Source organism: Pristis pectinata, chromosome 1 (assembly GCF_009764475.1).
Source record: "Pristis pectinata isolate sPriPec2 chromosome 1, sPriPec2.1.pri, whole genome shotgun sequence".
NCBI lineage: Eukaryota > Metazoa > Chordata > Chondrichthyes > Rhinopristiformes > Pristidae > Pristis > Pristis pectinata.
This window is the reverse complement of record NC_067405.1, coordinates 139,502,030-139,524,302: the sequence shown is the minus strand read 5'-3', so window position 1 is coordinate 139,524,302 and position 22,273 is coordinate 139,502,030. Positions and strand designations below refer to the sequence as shown.

The 22,273-nt window shown below is 45.3% G+C and overlaps 1 protein-coding gene across 2 annotated transcripts in view; it reads right to left on the bottom strand.

Moving 5' to 3' along the window:
• adck1 (aarF domain containing kinase 1) overlaps positions 1-22,273 on the bottom strand; it is a 567,777-nt gene that overhangs the window by 145,648 nt on the left and 399,856 nt on the right. For both annotated transcript variants that reach the window (XM_052017675.1, XM_052017684.1), the window contains exon 8: positions 21,539-21,688. In XM_052017675.1, coding sequence (XP_051873635.1) covers positions 21,539-21,688 — 150 coding nt within the window. The remainder of the gene's footprint in view (positions 1-21,538; positions 21,689-22,273) is intronic.

The window sequence follows — 22,273 nt, the reverse complement described above, 5'->3', positions numbered from 1 at the left end:
CAGCCAATTCACAGGGATTTAAGAGCCAACTGCATTGGTGTGTCTAAAGTCTCATATAAGTCAGTACAGGTAAGGATGGCAAGCTTTACAAATGAACCAGATGGATTTTTGCAACAATCCGGTGGCTTCATGGTCAAAACCAATCAATCTTCTGATGTTATTTTAATTCCCGTTTTATACATTTAATTGCAGGGTTTAATAAAAAGTCCATATATCAGGGTTCTTGCCCAGTAACTTCACCACAATGCCACCATTCCTTCTTAATATCTCTCTTCCTACAGGACCTCCGTAACCCAATGTTGTTCTGCTGCTGGCACAGCTATCTGAGTGGCTCACCTTCTCCCAAATGTTGCTCGATGAAGCTCTCTGATGGAGCTGCAGCCTGGTGGCATTGACTTAGAAATGTCCTGACGTGATGAGACAACAACAAAAGGGCTGGATGGCACAGTCGTGGCTGATCGTCTATCTGAATACCATGGTCCCACTCTCTCCCTGTGCCATTTGTGTCTAGAAATCTGTCTCCTTCTTAAATGTAAGTACTTGGTCTCTATAGCCCTCTGCAACCAAAAATTCCACTGGCTCATCATACTGTGAATTAAAAAAATTCTGTTCAGCTCTGTGACCTGACACTCTGACCCCTTGTTCTGGAACGCCCAGCCAAGGGAAGCATCCTCCATCCTCCCCATATCTGGTCTGTCCATCCCTGTCACAGTTTTGTGCAGTTCAATTAGATCCCTCATCAATCTTCTAAATTCCAGTGAATACAAACCTAATCAACCCAATCTCTCCTCGCAGACCTGCCATCCTTGGAATCAGTCTGGTGAATGTCCTTCTATGGCAAGTATATCCTTCCTCAAGTAAGAAGACCAAAACTGTACACAATGCTCCAAACTGTGGTCTTTCCTAGGCTCTGTATAACAGTAGCTAAGACATCCATGCTCCTGTACACAGACCCTCTTGCAATGAAGGCCAATATACAATTTGCCTCCTTCACTGCATGCTGCAGCCACATGTTTGCCTTCAGTAACTGGTTTACAAGAATACCCAAGTTTCTATATACCAACATTTCCCAATCCATCACCATTTAAAAATAACACACACAAAATGCTGGAGGAACTCAGCAGGTCAGGCAGCATCTATGGAGGGAAATAAACAATTGATGTTTCAGGTCGAGACCCTTCATCACAGGACCTGATGAAGTGTCTCAACCTGAAATGTCGACTGTTTATTTCCCTCCACAGATGCTGCCTGACCTGCTGAGCTCCTCCAGCATTTTGTGTGTGTTGCTCCGGACTCCAGCATCTGCAGAATCTCTTGTGTCTCCATTTAAAAATACACTGCCTTTCTGTACTCCCTACCAAAATGGATAACTTTATCCACTCTTTACTACATCTGTCATGTTTTCACCCACTCAATCTTGCAGCCTCTTTGCATCCTGCTGACAATTCACAATCCCACCCAGTTTAGTGTCATCTGCGAAACTTTGAAATGTTTCATTCTGTTCCCTCATCCAAATCATTGATTGTATATTATGTGCAGCTTGTCCCTCAATGTCCCCAGACTGAGGATCCAGCTGAGGGTCAACCACACTGGAGCAGCTCTGGAGTCACAGGTTGGCCAGACCAGGCACTTTTCCTTCTGAGGTATCAGACAGGCTTTAACAATAACCCGGTAGTCTTGGCGATAATGATACTAAGATGTATTTAATTACTTGAATTTAAATTCCCCAGCTACCGTGATGCATTTCAAATGCATTTCCAGGTCAATTGTCCAGGCTGGTGAATGTTAGTTCAATAACTTAACTACCACACCATCACAGCCTGAGAACCAGAGGGCATTAACTTATTTGTCTTATGTCTTTCCAATCATCTATTCTCTTCCTTGCCCTTCTTTCTCTTTCTCCCCTTGCCTTATATGTCTGAAGCTGTGAGATTTTGCACGTTTACACCTCAGAGCCAGGGTTATACCAGCATCCACAGCAGCAGTACAAGCCCTCTGTTAAAAGTACAGGCAGTACCACTATGAATACCAGGGTGGTCCTGCTTAAAAATAATAATGCCCTTCAATCAACTCAGAAGGTCTCAAACTAGCTCACACCCAATAAAGTACATTTTTTTCTGAAATGGTAGCCAGTATGCACACAGTTGGCTCCCACAAAGAGCAATTTGGTAAGGCTTAAGGACAGCTTCTATCCTACTGTGATGACTATTGAAGGGTTCCCTTATACAATAAGATGGACTCTAACCTCACGATCTACCTTGTTGTGATCTTGCATCTTATTGCACAGCACTTTCTCTGTAGCTGTGACACTTTACTCTGTACTGTTATTGTTTTTACCTGTACTACCTCAATGCACTCTGTACTAACTCAATGTAACTGCATTGTATAATGGATTGACCTGTACGATCGGTATGCAAGACAAGTTTTTCACTGTACCTCGGTACAAGTGACAATAATAAACTAATACCAATACCAATGTAGCTTAATGATACTGGTTAAGAGTTGACTATTCACCAGGCCTCTATCAATATCAGATTAATCTAGTAAAATATCCCATGACACTTCATAAATATGTTACCAAACAAAATTTGACACAGCCACATTAAAAAAGATGACTGAGGGTTTGGGTGAAGAGATAGGTTTTTAGGAATGCTTTAAAGAAGGGTTCATGGAGCAAGTTCAGTGCGTCTGGGGCCTCGGCAGCTGAGTTTCTAACATGCCTTCCCTGTGAAGGAGATTGGTATCCTCAGTTGGATGGTACCGCCTCAGCTGCGAGATTCACATGAATGCAGCGGAGTTCACAGACCAGCATTGTGGCACAGGGGAAAACACACTCCTGCTCACACTAAGCCTCATCAGGTCAGCAGCAGTCAAGAACACCTTCCAAAGACAAACTGCAGATCAACGTACATGCACAAATCCCCATGGTCACTGATTACGGTTGAATGATCACCCCAACAGCATGCAGATAATGAGAGGAACATCTGCATATTGCTTCTGAACAAAGCTGAGTGCAGCTGGCAATTCAGCAAGGACACTTGACTGGGTCAACAGACTCCTGTTTACCAGTGAAAGCCACTGAAGCAGGCAGGATAGGAAGCTTCACCCAACCATTAGATACATTTCCAGAGAGAGGGAAGAGAAATGTTGAGAGGCTGAGGAAATGGGAGTTAATCTCTGAAATGAGGCAGAGACTGTTCTCTTTCCTCTTTCTGTTCCAAACAGTTCTTAGGACTGATGCTCCCAGTCGCTGCCCTCCATCAGGAGACAGAGGTGGAGGTCAGGTTTTACATTCTAATCTGTGCTTTCAATTCCTTGCACAGCCTCACCTCTTGTAGCTTCATAACCTGCTCCAGCTATGGAAAACCTCCAAGATTTCTTCCCACTTCCTTCACCCCACCTCAACATCTCATGAACAGCTTCTTCCCCTCCGCCATCAGATTTCTGAACGGTCCATGAACCCATGAACACTACCTCGTTATGCCTCTTTTGCACTATTTATTTATTTTTGTAACTTATAGTAATTTTTATGTCTTGCACTGTACTGCTGCCGCAAAACAACAAATTTCACGATGTATGTCAGTGACAATAAACCTGATTCTGATTCCCACCATCAGTGGCCATGTCTTTGGTTGCCTGGAACCTAAGCTCTGGAATTCCTTCCCTTAATCTTCCTGTTTCTCATGGTATTGGTATTGGTGTTGTAACATGTACTCTGGTACAGTGAAAAACTTTTGTTTGCGTGCCATCCAGACAGATCATGCTATACATTACATTGAGGTAATATAAAGAAAGCAGAATGCAGAGTGTCGTGTTACAGTTGCAGAGAAAGTGCAGTGCAGGTAAAGAAATAAAGAGCAAGGGCCACGACGAATTAGATTGGGAGATCAGGAGTTCATCTATAGGATACGAGAGGTCCGTTCAGGAGTCTGATAAAAGCGGGATAGAAGCTGTCCTTGAGCCTGGTGGTACGTGCTTTCAGGCTTTTGTATCTTTTGCCCAATGGGAGAGGGGAGAAGAGGGAATGACCGGGGTGGGAGGGGTCCTTGATTATGTTGGCTGCTTTCCCGAGGCAGCAGGAAGTGTAGACAGAGTTGTTTGCTCATCGGTCCTCGTAGCTCCAGCAGGACACAGGAGGAGGCCATTCAGCCCATTGTCTGCATCAGCTTTTTCGAGCAGCAATCTAGTTAGCCTCAATCAGCATCTCTTATATAGAACAGTACAGCACAGGAACAGACCCTTTGGCCCACAATGTCTGTGCCGAACACAATGCTGAATTAAACTAATTATCTTCTGTCTGCACATGATCCATATCCCTCCATTCCTGCATATTCACGTGTCTATCTAACAGCCTCTTAACCGCCACTATCGTACCTTCTCCCACCACTCCCCCCGGCAGCCCGTTCCAGGCATCCACCACTCTCTGTGCAAAAAACCTGCCCTGCACATCTCCTTTAAACTTCCCCCTCTCTCCTTAAATGCATGTCCTCTAGTACTTGAGACCTCTACCCTGGGAAAAAGATTCTGACTGTCTACCTCTATACCTCTCATAATTTTATAAACTTCCATTCTCAGCCTCCAACGCTCCAGAGAAAACAATCCAAGTTTGTCCAACATAGCTCATACCCTTTAATCCAAGCAGAATCGTGGCAAACCTCTTCTGCACCCTTTCCAAAGCCTCCACATCCTTCCTGCGATGGGGCAATGCCTCATTTGGTTTGCTTTATAAGACTCCACTGAAGCACATTGGAGTGTTCCACTGCTTTGAAAGATGCTATTCAAAGTCAGGTTAATGTTATTACTAGTTGGGGTGTTGGGGACAGGGGAAGTGGATGCCCAGAGCTAAGGAAGTGAGGTGGGTCCCCATGACATCATGACTCACCAGCAATGTGGTTCTCAGACAACCATGGTTCCACAGGCTGCCTCTGATTCCCTTCCAGAGACTCTGCGGAAGTGCTGTGGTAGGGTGCAGGGATGGCAAGAGTGGCCAAAACTGAAAGGTCAACGATATTTCAAAAGCCCATGAGTCCTCCTACCCTCTCACGATACTTGGACCACACTGGGATCTTTCTGAGTAGTGATCTCCAGGAAAGGTCTGACAGGATGTCAAATTTAATCAACACCGGGCCCAGCTAGGGGGCAGATGAGTGGTAACTTTGGAGCAGGGTCTGGGAGATTACCCAATGCCCTCCTGTTAGGTTGTGCTGTGGGATCTTTCGCATCCAAAGAGGGCAGACTGTGTGTTATTATGTAGTTATAATAAAGAACTACAGTTCCCAGTAGGCAATACAAGGGGTCACATGGGGAACAGGAAGTGGCTATAAAAAGAGAGGGAAAGCAAGCCAGCCTGCCTGGTGTTGGTTAATAAAAATGTTCAGATGTTAAACCCATGTGAAGTTTGTCTCTTGATGAAGAACAAACATAACACACTGGACCTCAGTTTTATGTTCCATCTGAATGGTGACACTTCAATGGTGCAGCACTCCTTCACTGAAGTGTTGCTCGAGATCTTTGTGCTCAAGTCTCTGGCGCAGGACTCGAACCCAGAACCTTCTGAACCGGAGGGGAAAGTGGTTGCCCACTGAGGCAACATTACTAGAGCTGACATTACCAGAATCAGTCCCAAGAGCATTTAGCTACAAGGAGAGGTTGGACAAACTTGATTTCTCTGGAGAGTCGGAGGCTGAGGGGGGACCGGATAGAAGTTAATAAAATTATGAAAGGCACAGACAGGGTAAATAGTCAGAATCTTTTCCCCAGGGTGGAAACACCAAATACGAGAGGGCGTAGGTTTAAGGTGAGAGAGAGAAGTTCTAAAGAGATTTAAGAGGCAGGTTTTTTTTTACAGAGAGTGGGGAGTGCCTGGGAAAACACTGCCAGGGAAGGTGGTGGAAGCAGATACGAGAGCAATGTTTAAGAGGCATTTAGACAGGCACGTGAATAGACAGGGAATAGAGGGACAGAGATCCTGTACTGGCAGATGGGATTTGTTTGGATTGGCCATCATGTACGGCACAGACATTATGGGCCGAAGAGCCTGTTCTATGTTCTGACTAATTGGATTAATCAAGTCACATCAGTTGGTAACTAACGGAAGGAATAGCGTCAACCCAACACTGAAAAAGAGACACACAAGAGACTGCAGATGCTGGTATCTAGAACAACAAACAATCTGCTGTAGGAACTCAACCGACCGAGCAGCATCTTGGGGATGGGGGGGGGGGGGGGGGGTGGGAGAAGGAATTGTTGATGCCTCAGGTCGAAAGCCTGCATCAGGACATGAGAAAGAGATCCATTCAGCTTTTCCCTCACAACAATAGTGTCAAATGCTTCAAGTATGTCCTCCCGCCAAAAAACCACATCATGACGCTGGAGCAGGGCTGAAAACAGGAGTTTAACTTTGTTGATTTTTGTGTGGGGGACATGGACATGGACATGGACATGACCTCATGAGGCAGACAGGTCCGCACTTCCACAACCTCACCACGCGTACTGTTTTGGATGATCGTTGTGTAGTCGGGGAGGTGAAGTCTACAGTTATCCTCCTGCTATAGTTATCCCCCTGCTATAGTCATCCCCCTATAGTTTTTCCCCCTGCTTGTCCAGGCCTCTGATGGGACAGACAGAAATCAAAACCCCAGGAATTTGGAGGGAAAAGAACCCTAGCTCCAGGTGAGAGCAGCAGCCCAGGACAGCACTCTGACCCTGATAATCCAATCGAATCTCCAGCTCCTGTCTGATAGCAGCAGGTGCTAAAGTGGCTGATCATTTCAAAATGAAAACAGGTTCCAACGATGTCCACAGTGCACATTTCATTGATTCAAGATAGTGATGATCTGGCCATGCTGTCTTCATTCTTTTAAAAGGTCACTTTGTAAGTAAGAGACCATTGAGAACGATGTTTCCCTGTGTGATGAAGGCAATCGTGGTATTTGATAAGGTGTCATGTAGGGATGCTGCAGGTTTCAGCACAGCTGGCAGAGCTGCTGCCTCACAGCTCCAGCGACCCGAGTTCGATACTAACTTCTGGTGCTGTCTGTGTGGAGTTTGCACATTCTCTCTCTGACTGCATGGGTTTAGAACATAGATAGAACATAGAACACTACAGCACAGTACAGGCCCTTCAGCCCACAATGTTGTGCCGACATTTTATCTTGCTCTAAGATCTATATAACCCTTCCCTCCCACATAGCCCTCCATTTCTCTATCATTCAGAGTCTCTTAAATGTCCCTAATGTATCTGCCCCCACAACCTCTGCAGGCAGTGCATTCCACGCACCCACCACTCTCTGTGTAAAAAACTTACTCCTGACATCCCCCTTATACCTTCCTCCAATCACCTTAAAATTATGTCCCCTCATGCTAGCCATTGTCGCCCTGGGAAAAAGTCTCTGACTGTCCACTCGATCTATGCCTCTTATCATCTTGTACACCTCTATCAAGTCACCTCTTATCCTCCTTCTCTCCAAAGAGAAAAGCGCTAGCTCACTCAACCTATCCTCATAAGACATGCCCTCCAATCCAGGCGACATCCTGGTAAATCTCCTCTGCACCCTCTCTAAAGCTTCCACATCCTTCCTATAATGAGGCGAACAGAATTGAACACAATAAATAAGTTTCTCTGGGTCCTCTGGTTTCCTCCCACATCCCAAAGACATGCAGGTTGGTAAATTAATTAGTCACTATAAATTTCCCCTAGTGTGTAGGCGAGAGAGAAAATCTGGGGGAAGTTGATGGAAATATGGGGAGAATAAAATGGAATTGGTATGGGATTAATGTAAATAGGTAGAGTCATTGAGTCACGGAGCTGTACAGCATGGAAACAGGTCCTTCAACCCAATACGTCCCTGCCGACCAAGCTGCCTAAGTGAATCTCATTTGCCTGTGCTTGGCCCCTCTCCCTCTAAACCTTTTCTATCCATGCAACTGTCCAAATGCCTTCTAAATGTTGCATTTGTTCCCACCTCTACCAGCTCCTCTGGTAGCTCGTTCCATATACTCACCACCCTCTGTGTGAAAAGGTTGCCCCTCAGGTCTCTTTTAAATCTCTCCCCTCTCACAAGTTTTGGACTCCCTTACCTTGGGGAAAAGTCCTTGGGTATTCACTTTATCTGTGCCCCTCATTATTTTATGCACCTCTTGGTGAGTACTTGATGGTTGGTGCACACTTAATGAGCTGAAGGGCCTGTTTCCGTGCTGTATGAAGTCTTATGGGTTTATTGGTCATTCTTTCCAACTCCCTTTACCTACCCGCTATCCTATGCACGTTTTGAACAAAAAGGAAGTGGATTGTCAGCATCCACTCTGATAGCCACCAACGCAGCTGAACCTGTGATCACAGTGGAGGACGTAAGATCAGTCTTCCGAAGAGTGAACATGAGGAAAGCACCTGGCCCAGATGATGTCCTGGGCCGCGCGCTCAGATCTTGTGCTGATCAGTTGGCAGAAGTATTTGCAGACATATTCAACCTCTTCCTGCTTCAATCTCAAGTTCCCTCCTGTTTTAAGAAGACCACTATCATCCCGGTACCAAAGAAAAGCAAGGTAACATGCCTCAATGACTACCGACCAGTGCCTCTGACATCCACCATCATGAAGTGCTTTGAAAGGTTGGTCATGGCACGCATCAACTCCAGCCTACCAGACAACCTGGACCCATTGCAATTTGCCTATCACCGAAACAGGTCTACAGCGGATGCCATCTCCCTGGCCCTTCACTCGGCTCTGGAGCATCTGGACAGTAAGGACACTTACGTTAGACTATTGTTTATTGACTACAGCTCTGCCTTCAATACAATAATACCAAGCAAGCTTGTCACCAAACCCCAAGACCTAGGACTCAACACCTCCCTCTGTAACTGGATCCTTGACTTTCTAACAAACAGACCGCAATCAGTGAGGATAGGCAGCAATTCCTCCGGCACGATTATTCTCAACACTGGTGCACCTCAAGGCTGCATCGTCAGCCCTCTGCTCTACTCCCTATACACTCATGACTGTGTGGCCAGATTCTGCTCTAAATCCATCTGCAAGTTTGCAGACGATACCACCGTTGTAGGCCGTATCTCAAACAGTGATGAGTCGGAGTACAGGAAGGAGATAGAGAGCTTAGTGGAATGGTGTCATGACAACCGCCCCCTTTCCCTCAATGTCAACAAAACTAAAGAGCTGGTCATTGACTTCAGGAAAGGGGGTGGTGTACATACACCTGTCTACATTAATGGTGCTGAGGTCAAGAGGGTTGACAGCTTCAAGATACTGGGAGTGAACATCACCAACAACCTGTCCTGGACAAACCACGTGGATGCCATGGCCAAGAAAGCTCACCAGCGCCTCTACTTCCTCAGGAGGCTAAAGACATTTGGTTTGTCCCCTTTGACTCTCACCAACTTTTACCGATGCACCATAGAAAGCATCCTATCAGGATGTATCACAGCTTGGTATGGCAACTGCTCTGCCCAAGACCACAAGAAGCTGCAGAGAGTTGTGGACACAGCCCAGCGCATCACGGACACCAGTCTCCCCTCCTTGGACTCTTGTCTTTACCTCATTGTCTTGGTGTAGCAGCCAGCATAATCAAAGACCCCACCCACCCAGGACATTCTCTCTTCTCTACTCTTCCATCGGGTAGAAGATACAGGAGCCTGAGGGCACGTACCACCAGACTTAAGGACAGCTTCTACCCCACAGTGATAAGACTACTGAACGGTTCCCTTATACAATGAGATGGACTATGACCTATGACCTCATGATCTACCTTGTTGTGACCTTGCACCTTATTGCACTGCACTTTCTCTGTAGCTGTGGCACTTTACTCTGTACTGTTATTGTTTTTTTTACCTGTACTACATCAATGCACTCTGTACTAACTTGATGTAACTGCACTGTGTAATGAATTGACCTGTAAGATTGGTTTGTAAGACAAGTTTTTCACTGTACCTCGGTACAAGTGACAATAATAAACCAATACTGATACCAATCCTACCATTAATCATGGTGGGTAGGTAAAGGAAGTAGGAAACAATGGGTCACTTTCACCACAGGCTCACATTGATTTGCACAATGTTGTGAGTTCTGAGTTTCAGAAAAAATTCAGAGGGATGTGCGGGGCAAGTTTTTTTACATAGAGAGTGGTGGGCGCCTGGAATGGGCTGCCAGGGGTGGTGGTGGGGGCATTATGATAGAGACGTTCAAGAGGCTCTTTATGAGTGTGCAGGGAATGGAGGGATGTGGACATTGAGTAGGCAGAAGGGATTAGTTTAGTTGTGCATTTGATTACTAATTTAATTAGTTCGGCACAACATCGTGGGCCGAAGGGCCTGCTCTTGTGCTGTATTGTTTTATGGTCACAAGATCTTTGGACTCACACCAATAGGATTTGTTGATGCCAACCAGCTATCAGACATCTTCCGAGAACAGAAAGAGAAATAAATAAAAGAGTGAGCCTGAAATAAACACAGAAATGCCCAGTCAGTCTGTCAATAGCAACAATGATGTGTAATTAAAGTACCTTTAGCATGATAAACTATCCCATGGCATTTCTCAGGAGTATGAGCAAACAGAACCTATCAGCATTGCAAACACAAGTGGAATATTGTGTCAAGAGTGGGAGGTAGATTTCTTTCTGAATGGGGTCCCTCCAGGGTCAGTTTTGGATCGATGTTTCACTTGTGAAGGGCAGACAACCTGGATTTGGAAATAACCCAATTACAAAGTTTGCTAATCGCACAAAACTGAGCGTAGGCAATATAGTGGCAGCTTCAGAAGATCATATACAGGAGTAAGGGGCAAACATGAGGCAGATACAGCTCAAGGGAGATCACTGTAAAGTGGCGCACTTAGGGAGATACAATGTGGAGAGATTGTGCAATTTAATGGTGCTATATCAAAGCAGGCAGGGTGTAAATGCAGAGAGACCTGGGGTGCAGATTCACAAATCCTTGGCAGTACATATTAGTAAAGCCATCTAAAAAATTTTGTAAATAGGCACACTGAATACAAAGGTATGAAAGCTCCCTAAACCTTTACAAGTCACAGGTCGTGACTCATAAGGAATATTGTACACATTTCTAGGAATTGCACTTGGATGTTGGAGATTACATAGAGGACGATATGCAAGGAAGTACCTGGGATACAGCCTCCTGCTGTGTCTTTAAGATTCTGTGACTGTGGGTGAAATCATTTAGCCTCTCACTGAAATATGAACCTCACACCTTCACGTTGCAGATAGTGCCAGGTTTACAGGGAAACTCTTACAATAATTCCCTGAGCCCATCAAACACCCTCAGGTAATGCATGGTAAGTGGTAAATTGGGCGGCATGGTAGCGTAGTGGTTAGCGCAACGCTTTCCCCCGGGTGCTCCGGTTTCCTCCCACATTGCAAAGACGTACGGGTAGGTTAACTTGGGTTTAAAATGGGCGGCGCGGACTCGTTGGGCCGACAGGGCCTGTTATCACGCTGTAAATAAAATTTTAAAAAATTTAAAAATTAAATTGGTAAATTATTGTCACACATACTGAGGTACTGTGAAAAACTTTGTTTTGCAGGCCATCCAAGCAGATCAATTCATTACACAGTGCATTGAGGTAGTACAAGGTAAAACAATAGAGTGCAGAATAAAGTGTCACAGTTACAGAGAAGGTGCAGTGCAGGCAGACAATGAGGTGCAAGGCCATAACGAGGTAGATTGTGAGGTCAATAGTCCATCTTATCATACTAGGGAACCATTCAATAGTCTTATAACAGCAGGATAGAAGCTGCCCTTGAGCCTGGTGGTACGTACTTTCAGGCTTTTGTATCTTCTGCCTGATGGAAGGGGGCGAGAAGAGAAAATGCCAGGGGTGGGTGGGACCTTTGATTATGTTGGCTGTTTTACCGAGGCAGGCAGGCATCAAGATCCATTCAAGTAAACTCTTGGTAATTCCCAAAGCCGGGAAGACAGCAGGTATTTGTCAAGGAATTCCTGAAAGCCTAACGTTATTAGATCTCTCTGTGAGGACTGGAGATGATCCCTTAACACCAGAAGGATAACAAGCACCTTAAAATGAATCCTTACATTTCCTCGGGAAAGCCAGAGAAGCTAAAAGCAACGAAAGTAAAAGCTTAGGTCAGGTTATGTTCACAAGCAGGGATGTCAATTTAACACACAATGTCATGTGTCAGTCAACCCCACTGTAACACAGCAGCTGAGACACAGACTTCAATGTACAGTGACAGCTAAGCAGCAAACAATTCCATCGGCCAGAGGAGATGAGCTGAACTGCTGAAGAATTATTGAGGGAAATGTTTCAGAAATCACCCTCCCACTCAGACATGTAAGCAGTCATGATACCTGGAGCACTGAGGAACCACTGCACCTCTAAAATGAACACTTTCCTCTAAAATGAAAGTTGTCCCAAGGTAATTGGCTTTTCCAGAAAATTATTCTCCTTTGGGGCAGCGAGTCTCTGGTTTAATATTGAAAGTAATTCACTTCTTCCCTCCCATTTACTGCAAAGTGTGCCTGTTCGACGTCAGTGGTCTTATCCGTTTCACGTTTGGTAATGGGCATGAAAGCCAAGTATAATTGTATAAATAAGTGGATATCGTTGGCCAGTGCCTGTGGTTCAAAGATATGATCTACGGCTCACTTCTAGAAAGAGGCCACAGTCCACTGTTCCTCCGACTGAGTTATCATTGTGGAAGAGCAATCCTGTACATCATAATTGATGTCATAGAGACATACAGCATGGAAATGGGCCCTTCAGCTCACCAGTCCAGATGAAGGGTCTCGACCCAAAACGTCGACTGTCCGTTTCCCTCCACAGACGCTGCCTGACCCGCTGTGTTCCTCCAGCTTCAGATCACCAGGTCCATCAAGCACCCATTTATATTAATTCAACACTGACCCCATTTTACTCCAGAGGCAACTTACAGTGGGCAATTCAGACCTGAACGTCATTTGAGGTGTGGGAGGAAACTGGAGCACCTGTGGGGGGGGGGGGGGGGGGGGGGCGAAATCCATGTGGTTGCAGGGAGAATTTGTAAACTCCACACAGGCAGCACTGCAGGTCAGGATCAAACCTGGGTCTCTGGAGCTGTGAGGCAGCAGCTCTACCAGCTGCACACTTTAAACTATGAGGAAAGTAGGCTTGGTTTTACACAGCTCTTCTTTCCCTGAGGGCAGCAAGTCACTGGATTCTGTTGTCGATGTGGGCAGCATATTCTGTCTCTCTATGACACACCCAGGAGCCAGGCAGCTTCCTAGCTGAGGCAAAGGCCGCATCTCAGAGGGGGCAGGATTGAACCTGGATCCTGGAGCTATGAGACAACAGTTTTACTGGCTGCACCACCGTGCCGCCTGCAATGCATTGAGTTTGTGCTGGAAGTTTCTTCACATCTTCACCCTCAAGGCATGTGGGAGAGAAAAGGCTCCGGTGCTGTCTGCATGCAGTGGGCACGTTCTCCCTGTGACCCGCATGGGTTTCCTTAGGGTGCTCCAATTTCCTCCCACATCCCAAAGGCATGGTAGGTTAATTACCCCAAGTGTTGGCGGTTGGTGTGAGAATCAGTGGGGCATTAATGGACATGCAAGAGAGAACAAGTTACATGCAAGTAGGTGGGGGAATGGGACCGATGGGATTGCTCTGAGAGCCAGCATTGACTCAGTGAGTTGAATGGCGTCCTTCTATGTTGTCAGGAAAGTTTGTAAAATTATGGGAGGCATAGATGGAGGAGACAGCCGGTATTTTTTTCCCAGGGTCAATATTTCTAATACTAGAGGACATGCGCTTAAGGAGAGAGGGGTAAAGTTCAAAGGAGATGTACGGGGCAAGTGATTTATACAGAGAGTGGTGAGTGCCTGGAATGTGCTGCCAGGGGAGGTGGTGGAGCAGAGACAATAGAGGTGTTTAAGAGGCTCTTAGATAGGCACATGGATATGCAGAGAATGGAGGCATATGAACCATGTGCAGGCAGAAGGGATGAGAGTCATTAGGCATCATTAGCTTAATTAGTTCGGCACAACATCGTAGGCTGAAGGGCCTGTTCCTGTGCTGTACAGTTCTGTGAAAAATGAGGTAAGTGAGAAATGTGACCTTGAGGCACCCTCACTGCTGGATGGTCTCAGGCTCAATCCTTCTCCCCTCCCCAGCAGATCTCACCCTGGGCATTCATCCCCAATGCCTGCGGTGCTGAAATTTCCATGTCTTGCTCCCCATCCATTTCCTGTTGCTTCCAGATTCATGACATACTACATATGGAGACACTACAGAGGATATTAGCCACATAAGGGGATATTAGGGGTTTTTACTGTGTACTACCTCAATGCACTGCGTAATGAATTGATCTGTACGAACGGTATGTAAGACAGGTTTTTCTCTGTACCTTGGTATGTGACAATAATAAACCAATACCAATACCAATATTATGACCTGTGACCAAAAGGGGGACCACTCAAGGGGGAGAAGGAACATTTGGGGTGGTGTTGAGATCCTTGACTCCATCCACTGGGAGCAGACAGAAGCCCTGCGTAAGCGGTGGGAGGAGTGGAGCACCTCACAAGCTACCCACCTGCCCACCCTGTCAGCCTCCCCCTGCCCCATGGAAGAGATTGCGTTCCCACCTAACCACCTAATAGCAGTGAGAGCAAGTCATCCTCAATCCTGAAGGACTATCCAAGAAGAGGAAGAAGAAGTGAAGGGAGGGAGGTTTAAGGACCGAGGAAGAGAAAATGATTTCAGGAGGGAATTCCAGAGCTGAGGGCAGAGCAGCGTGGTGTAAGAGTAAATATCATAGATGCACAAGAGGCTAAAATTGCAAGGGTGCAAATATCTGGGAGAGATCTATTGCTAGAGGAGGTTACCGAGATGGTGGTGAGTAAGGCCAAGGAAGGGTTTGTAAATAAGAAGAGGGATACTACAATCAAGCCTCTGTCAGACCAGGAGCCAAAGCAGTTCACAAGAGTAGCAGGCAAAGGAAAGCAGAGTTTAGGTTGAGCTGGGATTTATGGGAGGAGGGAGACTGGTTAAGGGGACACTCTGGAATGAGTGAAGCAGATGGGGGGGGGGGGGAGAGGGGGTAGGAGGAGGGGCAGGCCACTTAACTGGCATCTCAGAGCAGGAGCTGGTGAGGAGTTAACTGATGCAGTCCAAAACAGCCCAAAAAACAATAAATGAAAGTTTCAAAAACAGAATCCATCAAACCCACTGTCTTTTGGACATCCATAAATAGCTTGTCACAGTGGGCCTGTCAGAAACTGAAAGGCAGATGAAAGCTCAGCAACCAAAATGTTGATGGATCTGCCGTGTTTTACTTGTCATAGGATGAAAGTGGTACTTTTTATAGCTGTAGGATAAGCAACGGCCCCAACAGTCAGTGAAAACCCAAAGAACTGCCAGATCTTCGACCTGAAACATTGTGTTTCTCTTTCCACAGATGCTGCCAGACCTGCGGAGAGTTTATAGCATTTTCTGTCTTAAATAAAGATCTGTGGGTGCCGGAAATCTGAAGTACAGACAGAGGGTGGAGGTAGGCTAATTGCCATGGTATAAAGCAGCTAGTGCCTCAAGCGTGTCGATGAGTTGTAGAATCAGGGGGGGTTGAAGGTTCAACAACAGCTTCTTCCACACTGTCATCAGGTTCCTGAACAGAAGTGGATGCTTCATGCTCAGCACGGACATAGTGGGCTGAAGAGCCTGTGTCTGTTCTGAACGCTTCTGTGACTCTGAGATGCCGTGAGCACTCAGCAGGTCGGGCAACACCGTGAAAAAAGAAGCACAGTGAATGTTTCGGGTCGGAAAGCGTAAAACCCGCAAATCTGTAATATACGGTAAACAGAAAAAGCTGGAAGCACTCAGCAGGTCAGATCGTCTCTGTGGAAAGAGAACAGAACTAACATTTCAGGTCCAAGACCCTTGATCGGAGAAAACAAGTCGGTGTGAAGATCTTGTTGCGAAGATCTTCACTTGGACTTCATCCTGTCACAGACATTCATGTTGCTCTCCCCATCCCTCCCACCGCTCTATAAACATGCCTGTATTTTAAATTTTCCAAGTTCTTGGACTTGAAGCATCTGTTCTCCCCCCACAGATACTTGCTAACCTGCTTTGTATTTCTGGCATTTTTTGTTTTTCTGTCCCAATAGTCAGGCTTGACAGTTAAGAGACAATCCACTCGGTGCCGAGAGAATTAATGACACAAAGCATCATTGTCATCAAGCCAAGATACCAAACTCCTGGCCAGTTACCCACTGAGAGAAGATGAGCGGCAGACAATACACTTTTATTTTGCTATTCAGGTCATTTTAAAATGCTAGTTAATGCTACAAATCTATGGAGCTTTCAGTGACCTTGTTTCAGAATCCAATCTGTAGCATGTGTCAAATAGACATCGGCAATTTGCTCAACGTTTTCTTAAATTTTTTATCTGTTCCTAATCCCTGCTCAATTACCATAAGACCATAAGACATTCGGCCCATCAAGTCTGCTCCACCATTCGATCATGGCTGATATATTTTTCCTTCTCAACCCCATTCTCCTGCCTTCTCCCCGTAACCTTTAACGCCCTTACTAATCAAGAACCTATCAACCTGCGCTTTAAATATACCCAATGACTGAGCCTCCACAGCCGTCAGTGGCAATGAATTCCACAGATTCACCACCCTCTGGCGACAGAAATTCCTCCTCATCTCAGTTCTAATGGGACATTCTTCTATTCTGAGGCTGTGCCCCTCTGGTCCTAGACTCTCCCACTACTGGAAACATCCTCTCCAAGTCCACTCTATCCAGGCCTTTCAATACTGGGTAGATTTCAATGAGAACCCTGACCCCACCCCTCCTCCATCCTTTTAAACTCCAGCGAGTACAAGCCAAGAGCCATCAAACGCTCCTCGTGTGTTAATCCTTTCACCCCCAGGATCATTCTCGTAAACCTGCAAGTCAACTGCATTCGAGTCTGGAGTCACATGCTGTCTGGGGGATAGCAAATTTCCTTCACTGAAGGACGTTAGTGATACAGATCAGCTTTCACAATAATTCTGATACAAGTTTCTTATCCAATTAACTGAATTTAAATTTAACCTCATGTCTCCAGATACTAATCCAGGAGCATAACCTCAGATCCGATATCAGATATTTATTTATTAGTCACATGTACATCAAAACACACAGTGAAATGCGTCTTTTTGCGTTACTGAGAATGTGCTGGGGGCAGCCCGCAAGTGTCGTCACTCTTCCGGTGCCAACATAGCATGCCCTCAACTCCTAACCCGTCCGTCTTTGGAATGTGGGAGGAAAGCGGAGCACCCGGAGGAAACCCACGCAGACACGGGGAGAACGTACAAATTCCTTACAGGCAGCGGCCGGAATTGAACCTGGGTCACTTGCACTGTAAAAGCGTTACGCTAACCGCTACACTATCGTGCTGCCCTCTACACTCACCTCAAGGCCACCCTTCCTTCCTGCCATGTTATGATGCAACTTTACAAAACACTGGTTAGGCTACACTTGGAGTATTGTGTACAGTTCTGGTCACCACACAATAGGAAGGCTGTGCTGGAGCTGGGGAGAGTGCAGAGGAGGATGCTGCCTGGACTGGAGGATTTTAGTATCTTATTGTATGATAAGATGGACTCTTGACCTCACAGTCTACTTCGTCATGGCCTTGCATCACATTGTCTGCCTGCACTGTACTTTCTTTGCAACTTTAATACTATATTCTGCATTGCTTTTCTCTTGTACTACCTCAACGTACTGTTGTGATCAGACGACTTGTACAGATGGCATGCAAGACAAAGTTTTTCGCTGTACCTCGGTACATGTGACAATAACAAACCAATTTAACTAGTTAAGGGGAGAGACCGTTAAACTAGGCTTGTTTTACCTGGAGCGGAGGAGGCTGAGGGGATATATAAGATGAAGAGAGGCATAGTTAGAGTAGATAGTCAATTTTATTTTCCCATGGTAGGGATATAAGTTTAAGGTAAGAGGAAAGAGTTTTAAACAGTAACCTGTTTACACAGAAAGTGGTTGAATCGGATACAATTACTATGTTTAAGGAGAATTTAGGCAGAAACTTAAATAGGCAAGGCATAGAAGGAGACAGACCAATGTGGGCAAATGTGATTAGTCATAGTCATTGAATAATAGAGCACAGAAACAGGCCCTTCAGCCCAGCTCATAAATGCCAGCCAAGGTGCCCACCTGAGCTAGTCCCATTTGCCCGTGTTTGGCCCATATCTCACTAAACCTTTCCTATCTATGTACTTCTCCAAATGTCTTTTAAATGTAATTATTGTACCTGCATTAGTGTAGGTGGGCAAAAGGGTCAGCACAGACATGGGGATGGGGGGGGGGGGGGGGGGGGGGGGGTGCAAAGAACCTGTTTCTGTGCTGTATGACTCTATGACTCAGTGACTATGACTCAGTGCTATTGGAATACTCGACTACTTATTTAATTCTTTGTTAGTCCCTCACTATTGCGCACTGTTCTCACAGTTTGCCTTTGATGCATCCATCCTCTTTGTTTCAAAGAACCCCAGCTTGGATTAACCCCTCCCTTTCACTGTAACTTTTATTAATTTCACATGCAAGACAGCATTTCTGACAGTTAAGAACCCAGTCAGCACCTGCTGAGGTTTATGGTTCAAGTCAGAGTTTAACATTTGTTTAGACAGTGTAAAACACCTTAAGTACTCAGATCTCTGGAGAAGGGTTTGAACCCACAACTTTCTGGTTCCGAGGTAAATGTGTTGCCCATTGAGCTATAACTGACAACTGGTGCAACCAAATGGCGTAACACCAGCATAAGAAAAATCAGAAGCCAGACGATAAACTACCAAAAAGGTCCATTATTGTCATGAACGTAAACTCTGCAGCCATTGCAACACCTCACAACCAGAAATGACATCTTTATCCAGAATTTGTTATGGGTCTGGGAGTATAGTGGTTAAATAACTGGACTTGCAATCCAGAACTTGGATTGATGATCTGAAGAGTTACAGGAGTTAGATTCAGTTAATTAAATAAACCATGAATTAAAAAAAGGTAATATCAGAAAGTGTGACCATGAGACGACTGGATTGTTGTTCTAGTCCATCTGGTTCACTATTTTTCTTCAGAGAAAAATAGTTCTTCTTGTTGTTCTTGCCTGACTTTGCCCATATCTGTCCCTCCACTCACAGCAATGTGGTTGACTTTGAGCAATCTTCTGAAGTGGTCTGGCACAACTCAAAGTTGAGGGGAATTGGAGATGGGCAAAAGGCAGTGGACTGGCCAGAGATCCCCATGCACTATTGATTGATCAGAATCAGAATCAGAATCAGATTCAGATTTATTATCACTGACCTATGACGTGAAGTTTGTTGTTTTGTGGCAGCGGTACAATGCAAAGGAAAGGAATAATGAGGTAGTGTTCATGGGTTCATGGATTATTCAGAAATCTGATGGCGGAGGGGAAGAAGCTGTTCCTGAATCATTGAGTGTGGGTCTTCAGGCTCCTGTACCTCCAACCTGATGGTAGTAATGGGAAGAGGGCATGTCCCAGGTGGTGAGGGTCCTTAATATTAGATGCTGCCTTCTTGAGGTACCGCCTCTTGAAGATGTCCTCAATGGTGGGGAGGGTTGTGCCCGTGATGGAGCTGGCTGAGTCTACAACCCTCTGTAGACCCTTGCGATCCTGTGCATTGGAGCCTCCGTATCAGGCTGTGATACAACCAGTCAGGATGCTCTCCACCGTACATCTATGGAAATCTGTAAGAGTCTTTAGTGACATACCAAATCTCCTCAAACTCCTAACGAAGTAGAGCCACTAGCACTCCTTCTGTGTGTTTGCATCAATGTGTTGGGCCCAGAATAAGTCCTCCGAGATGTGGACACCCAGGAACTTGAAGCTGCTCATCCTTTCCACTGCTGACCCCAAACTGGTCACTCAATTGGTCACACTGGTGAAGTGCAGGCATATAAAATTATGAAGGGGCAGAGATAGAGCAATGAGAAAGACCTATTTTCCTCAGCAGTGGGCTCAAAACTAATGGACATAGATGTAACATGATTGGTAGAAGGATGAAAAAGTCATTGGAAAAGCATCCAGGACCCCGGACGTTATAAATGAAGGCACAGAGTACAAGAGCAAGGAATCATGATAAACCTTTGTAAAACACTGGTTGAGCCACAACTGTGCCCAGTTCTGGATGCCACACTTCAGAAAACACGTAAAGGCTTTAGGGAGGCTGCAGAAGAGATTTATTACAATTGTTGCAGCAATGAGGGGCTTTGGTAATGTGGATAGAAGAGAGAAGCTGAAGTTATCTTCCTTGGAACAAAAGAAGTTGGTGAGGGCATCTAAAATTGAAGGGTCGAGAGAGAAGAGGTGGAAAGAGACTGTTTCCCTTGTCAGAAGAATCGAGAACCAGTGACATGACTAAAGAACCAAAACTGACTCGAAGAAAGACTTTTGTTACAGAGCAAAGGGTTAGGGTCTGGAATGCACTGCCAGGGTGGTAGTGGAGACAGATTCAATGTTCAAAAGGGAGCTGGTTTAGTATCTGAAAGAAAAATGTTTGCAAAGTTGTGGGGAGAGGGAAGGGTTGTGAGACTGACTGGATTGCTCTTACAGATGGTCAATGGACTAAATGACCTAGGTCCATGCTGTAACCATTCTGGGAGGGGAAATGAGGGAACAGTTACTTCAGTCAGAAGAAACTCACTACATGAAGGCTAAGTGCAACAAGCAGAAACCCTCATTGTATTGAAAAACGATTTGGATGTGCCATTTAGAGTCATAGAGCATGGAAACAGGCCCTTTGGCCCAACTGGTCCATGCCAACCAAGATTCCCATCTTAACTAGTCCCATTCGCCTGCGTTTGGCCCATATCCCTCTAAACCTTTCCTATCCATTTCCAGGCGATGTTTTAACTCGAGGCAGTGGATGCAAATGGTTCTCAAGGCTGCACCATTTCTTGATAGACTTTTAATCTTGTGTTCCTTATGGTACATATCCAATGTAAAGTGAACTGTTCCAGATCTGTGCTCCCAGCAGGCCATTAGTTAATTCAGGCCTTACAGCCACTGCTCCAGTACTGTGGCTTCCATTCATTTCCTGTTTATGCCATGTCCCTCATAATGCAGCAGCATGTACTTGAAGAGGCAGGGGCTTCGAGCTATGGACCCACAACTCGAGGACAATATTAGGCTCAGTAATTCGTTTTAATCAGCGCAGAAGTGATAGAGCGAATGGCCTCATCCATGTTGCAAATTTTCTCTGATTCTGTAAAGCTGCAGAGTGAAATTATTTCAGATGTCCGACAGCTTGATCAAAGCTGGAGGTCTCAAGATTGGTCTTGATGGTGGAGAAGTGAGAATAAGAAGGGTGGAGAGGTTAAGAAGGGAATTGACGAGCTTAGGAATTTGGGAATTGAATGCACAGCCACTAATGAACAGGACCAGAGATGTATGAGGTCTTTGTTTCTACACTCAAACATGCTTGCAGGATTTGAAGCTGTGGCCTTCCGATGCGGACCCTTCCGACTTGGTTTAGAACCAAATGATTTGAGGGCTTACCTGATATAATCCATGGTCCAACAGCACGATTTCAACCTTATTGGTTTGAGGGGACTTTCTCACTAACACATTCCCTGGGTGTGGATCACAATGCACAAATCCATTTACAAAGATCATCTCACTGTAGAGCTTCCCAAGATTTTGAGAGATCTGGAACGAAGAATGAAATAACATACTGTTATTTTTGTCCTTTCTTAGTTGATCAATGTGTCAACAAGTATTCCTCAGAATATATAAAAATGGAAAATGCTGGAAATACTCAGCAGGCCAGCCAGCAACTGTGGACGGAGAAACATTTGGTTCATAGCCCTTTCTCTATCACTTCAAAATATGTAATCAAATTGGTCGGACAGGATCTCTCAAAGCCACGCTGACCATCTTTGATTATTCCCTGCCTTTCCAAGTGCAGATTAATAAATTTGACTGAAAGTTGACTTTTCATCTCCAAACCCCTTTGACAATCAAACACCCTTTTCTCCCCATCACTAATATTATTAATAACTAAAACAATTAGGAAGGTTTAAAGACATTGGAAAAAATCCAGTCAATTTTTTTTGTTATGTCCCAGTGATTTTTTTCTTCGAGGTCTATGCCAACATTCCCAGAGTCTCCTGGGCAATTCAACAGGGATTTGAAAATAATAATGAGTTTGCAAAGCAAGCCTCTTTGGAACAACAGCATTTCGTTGACTTTCCCATTATCACTGCTATCACCACAAAGCATGTCAGCAGAAAC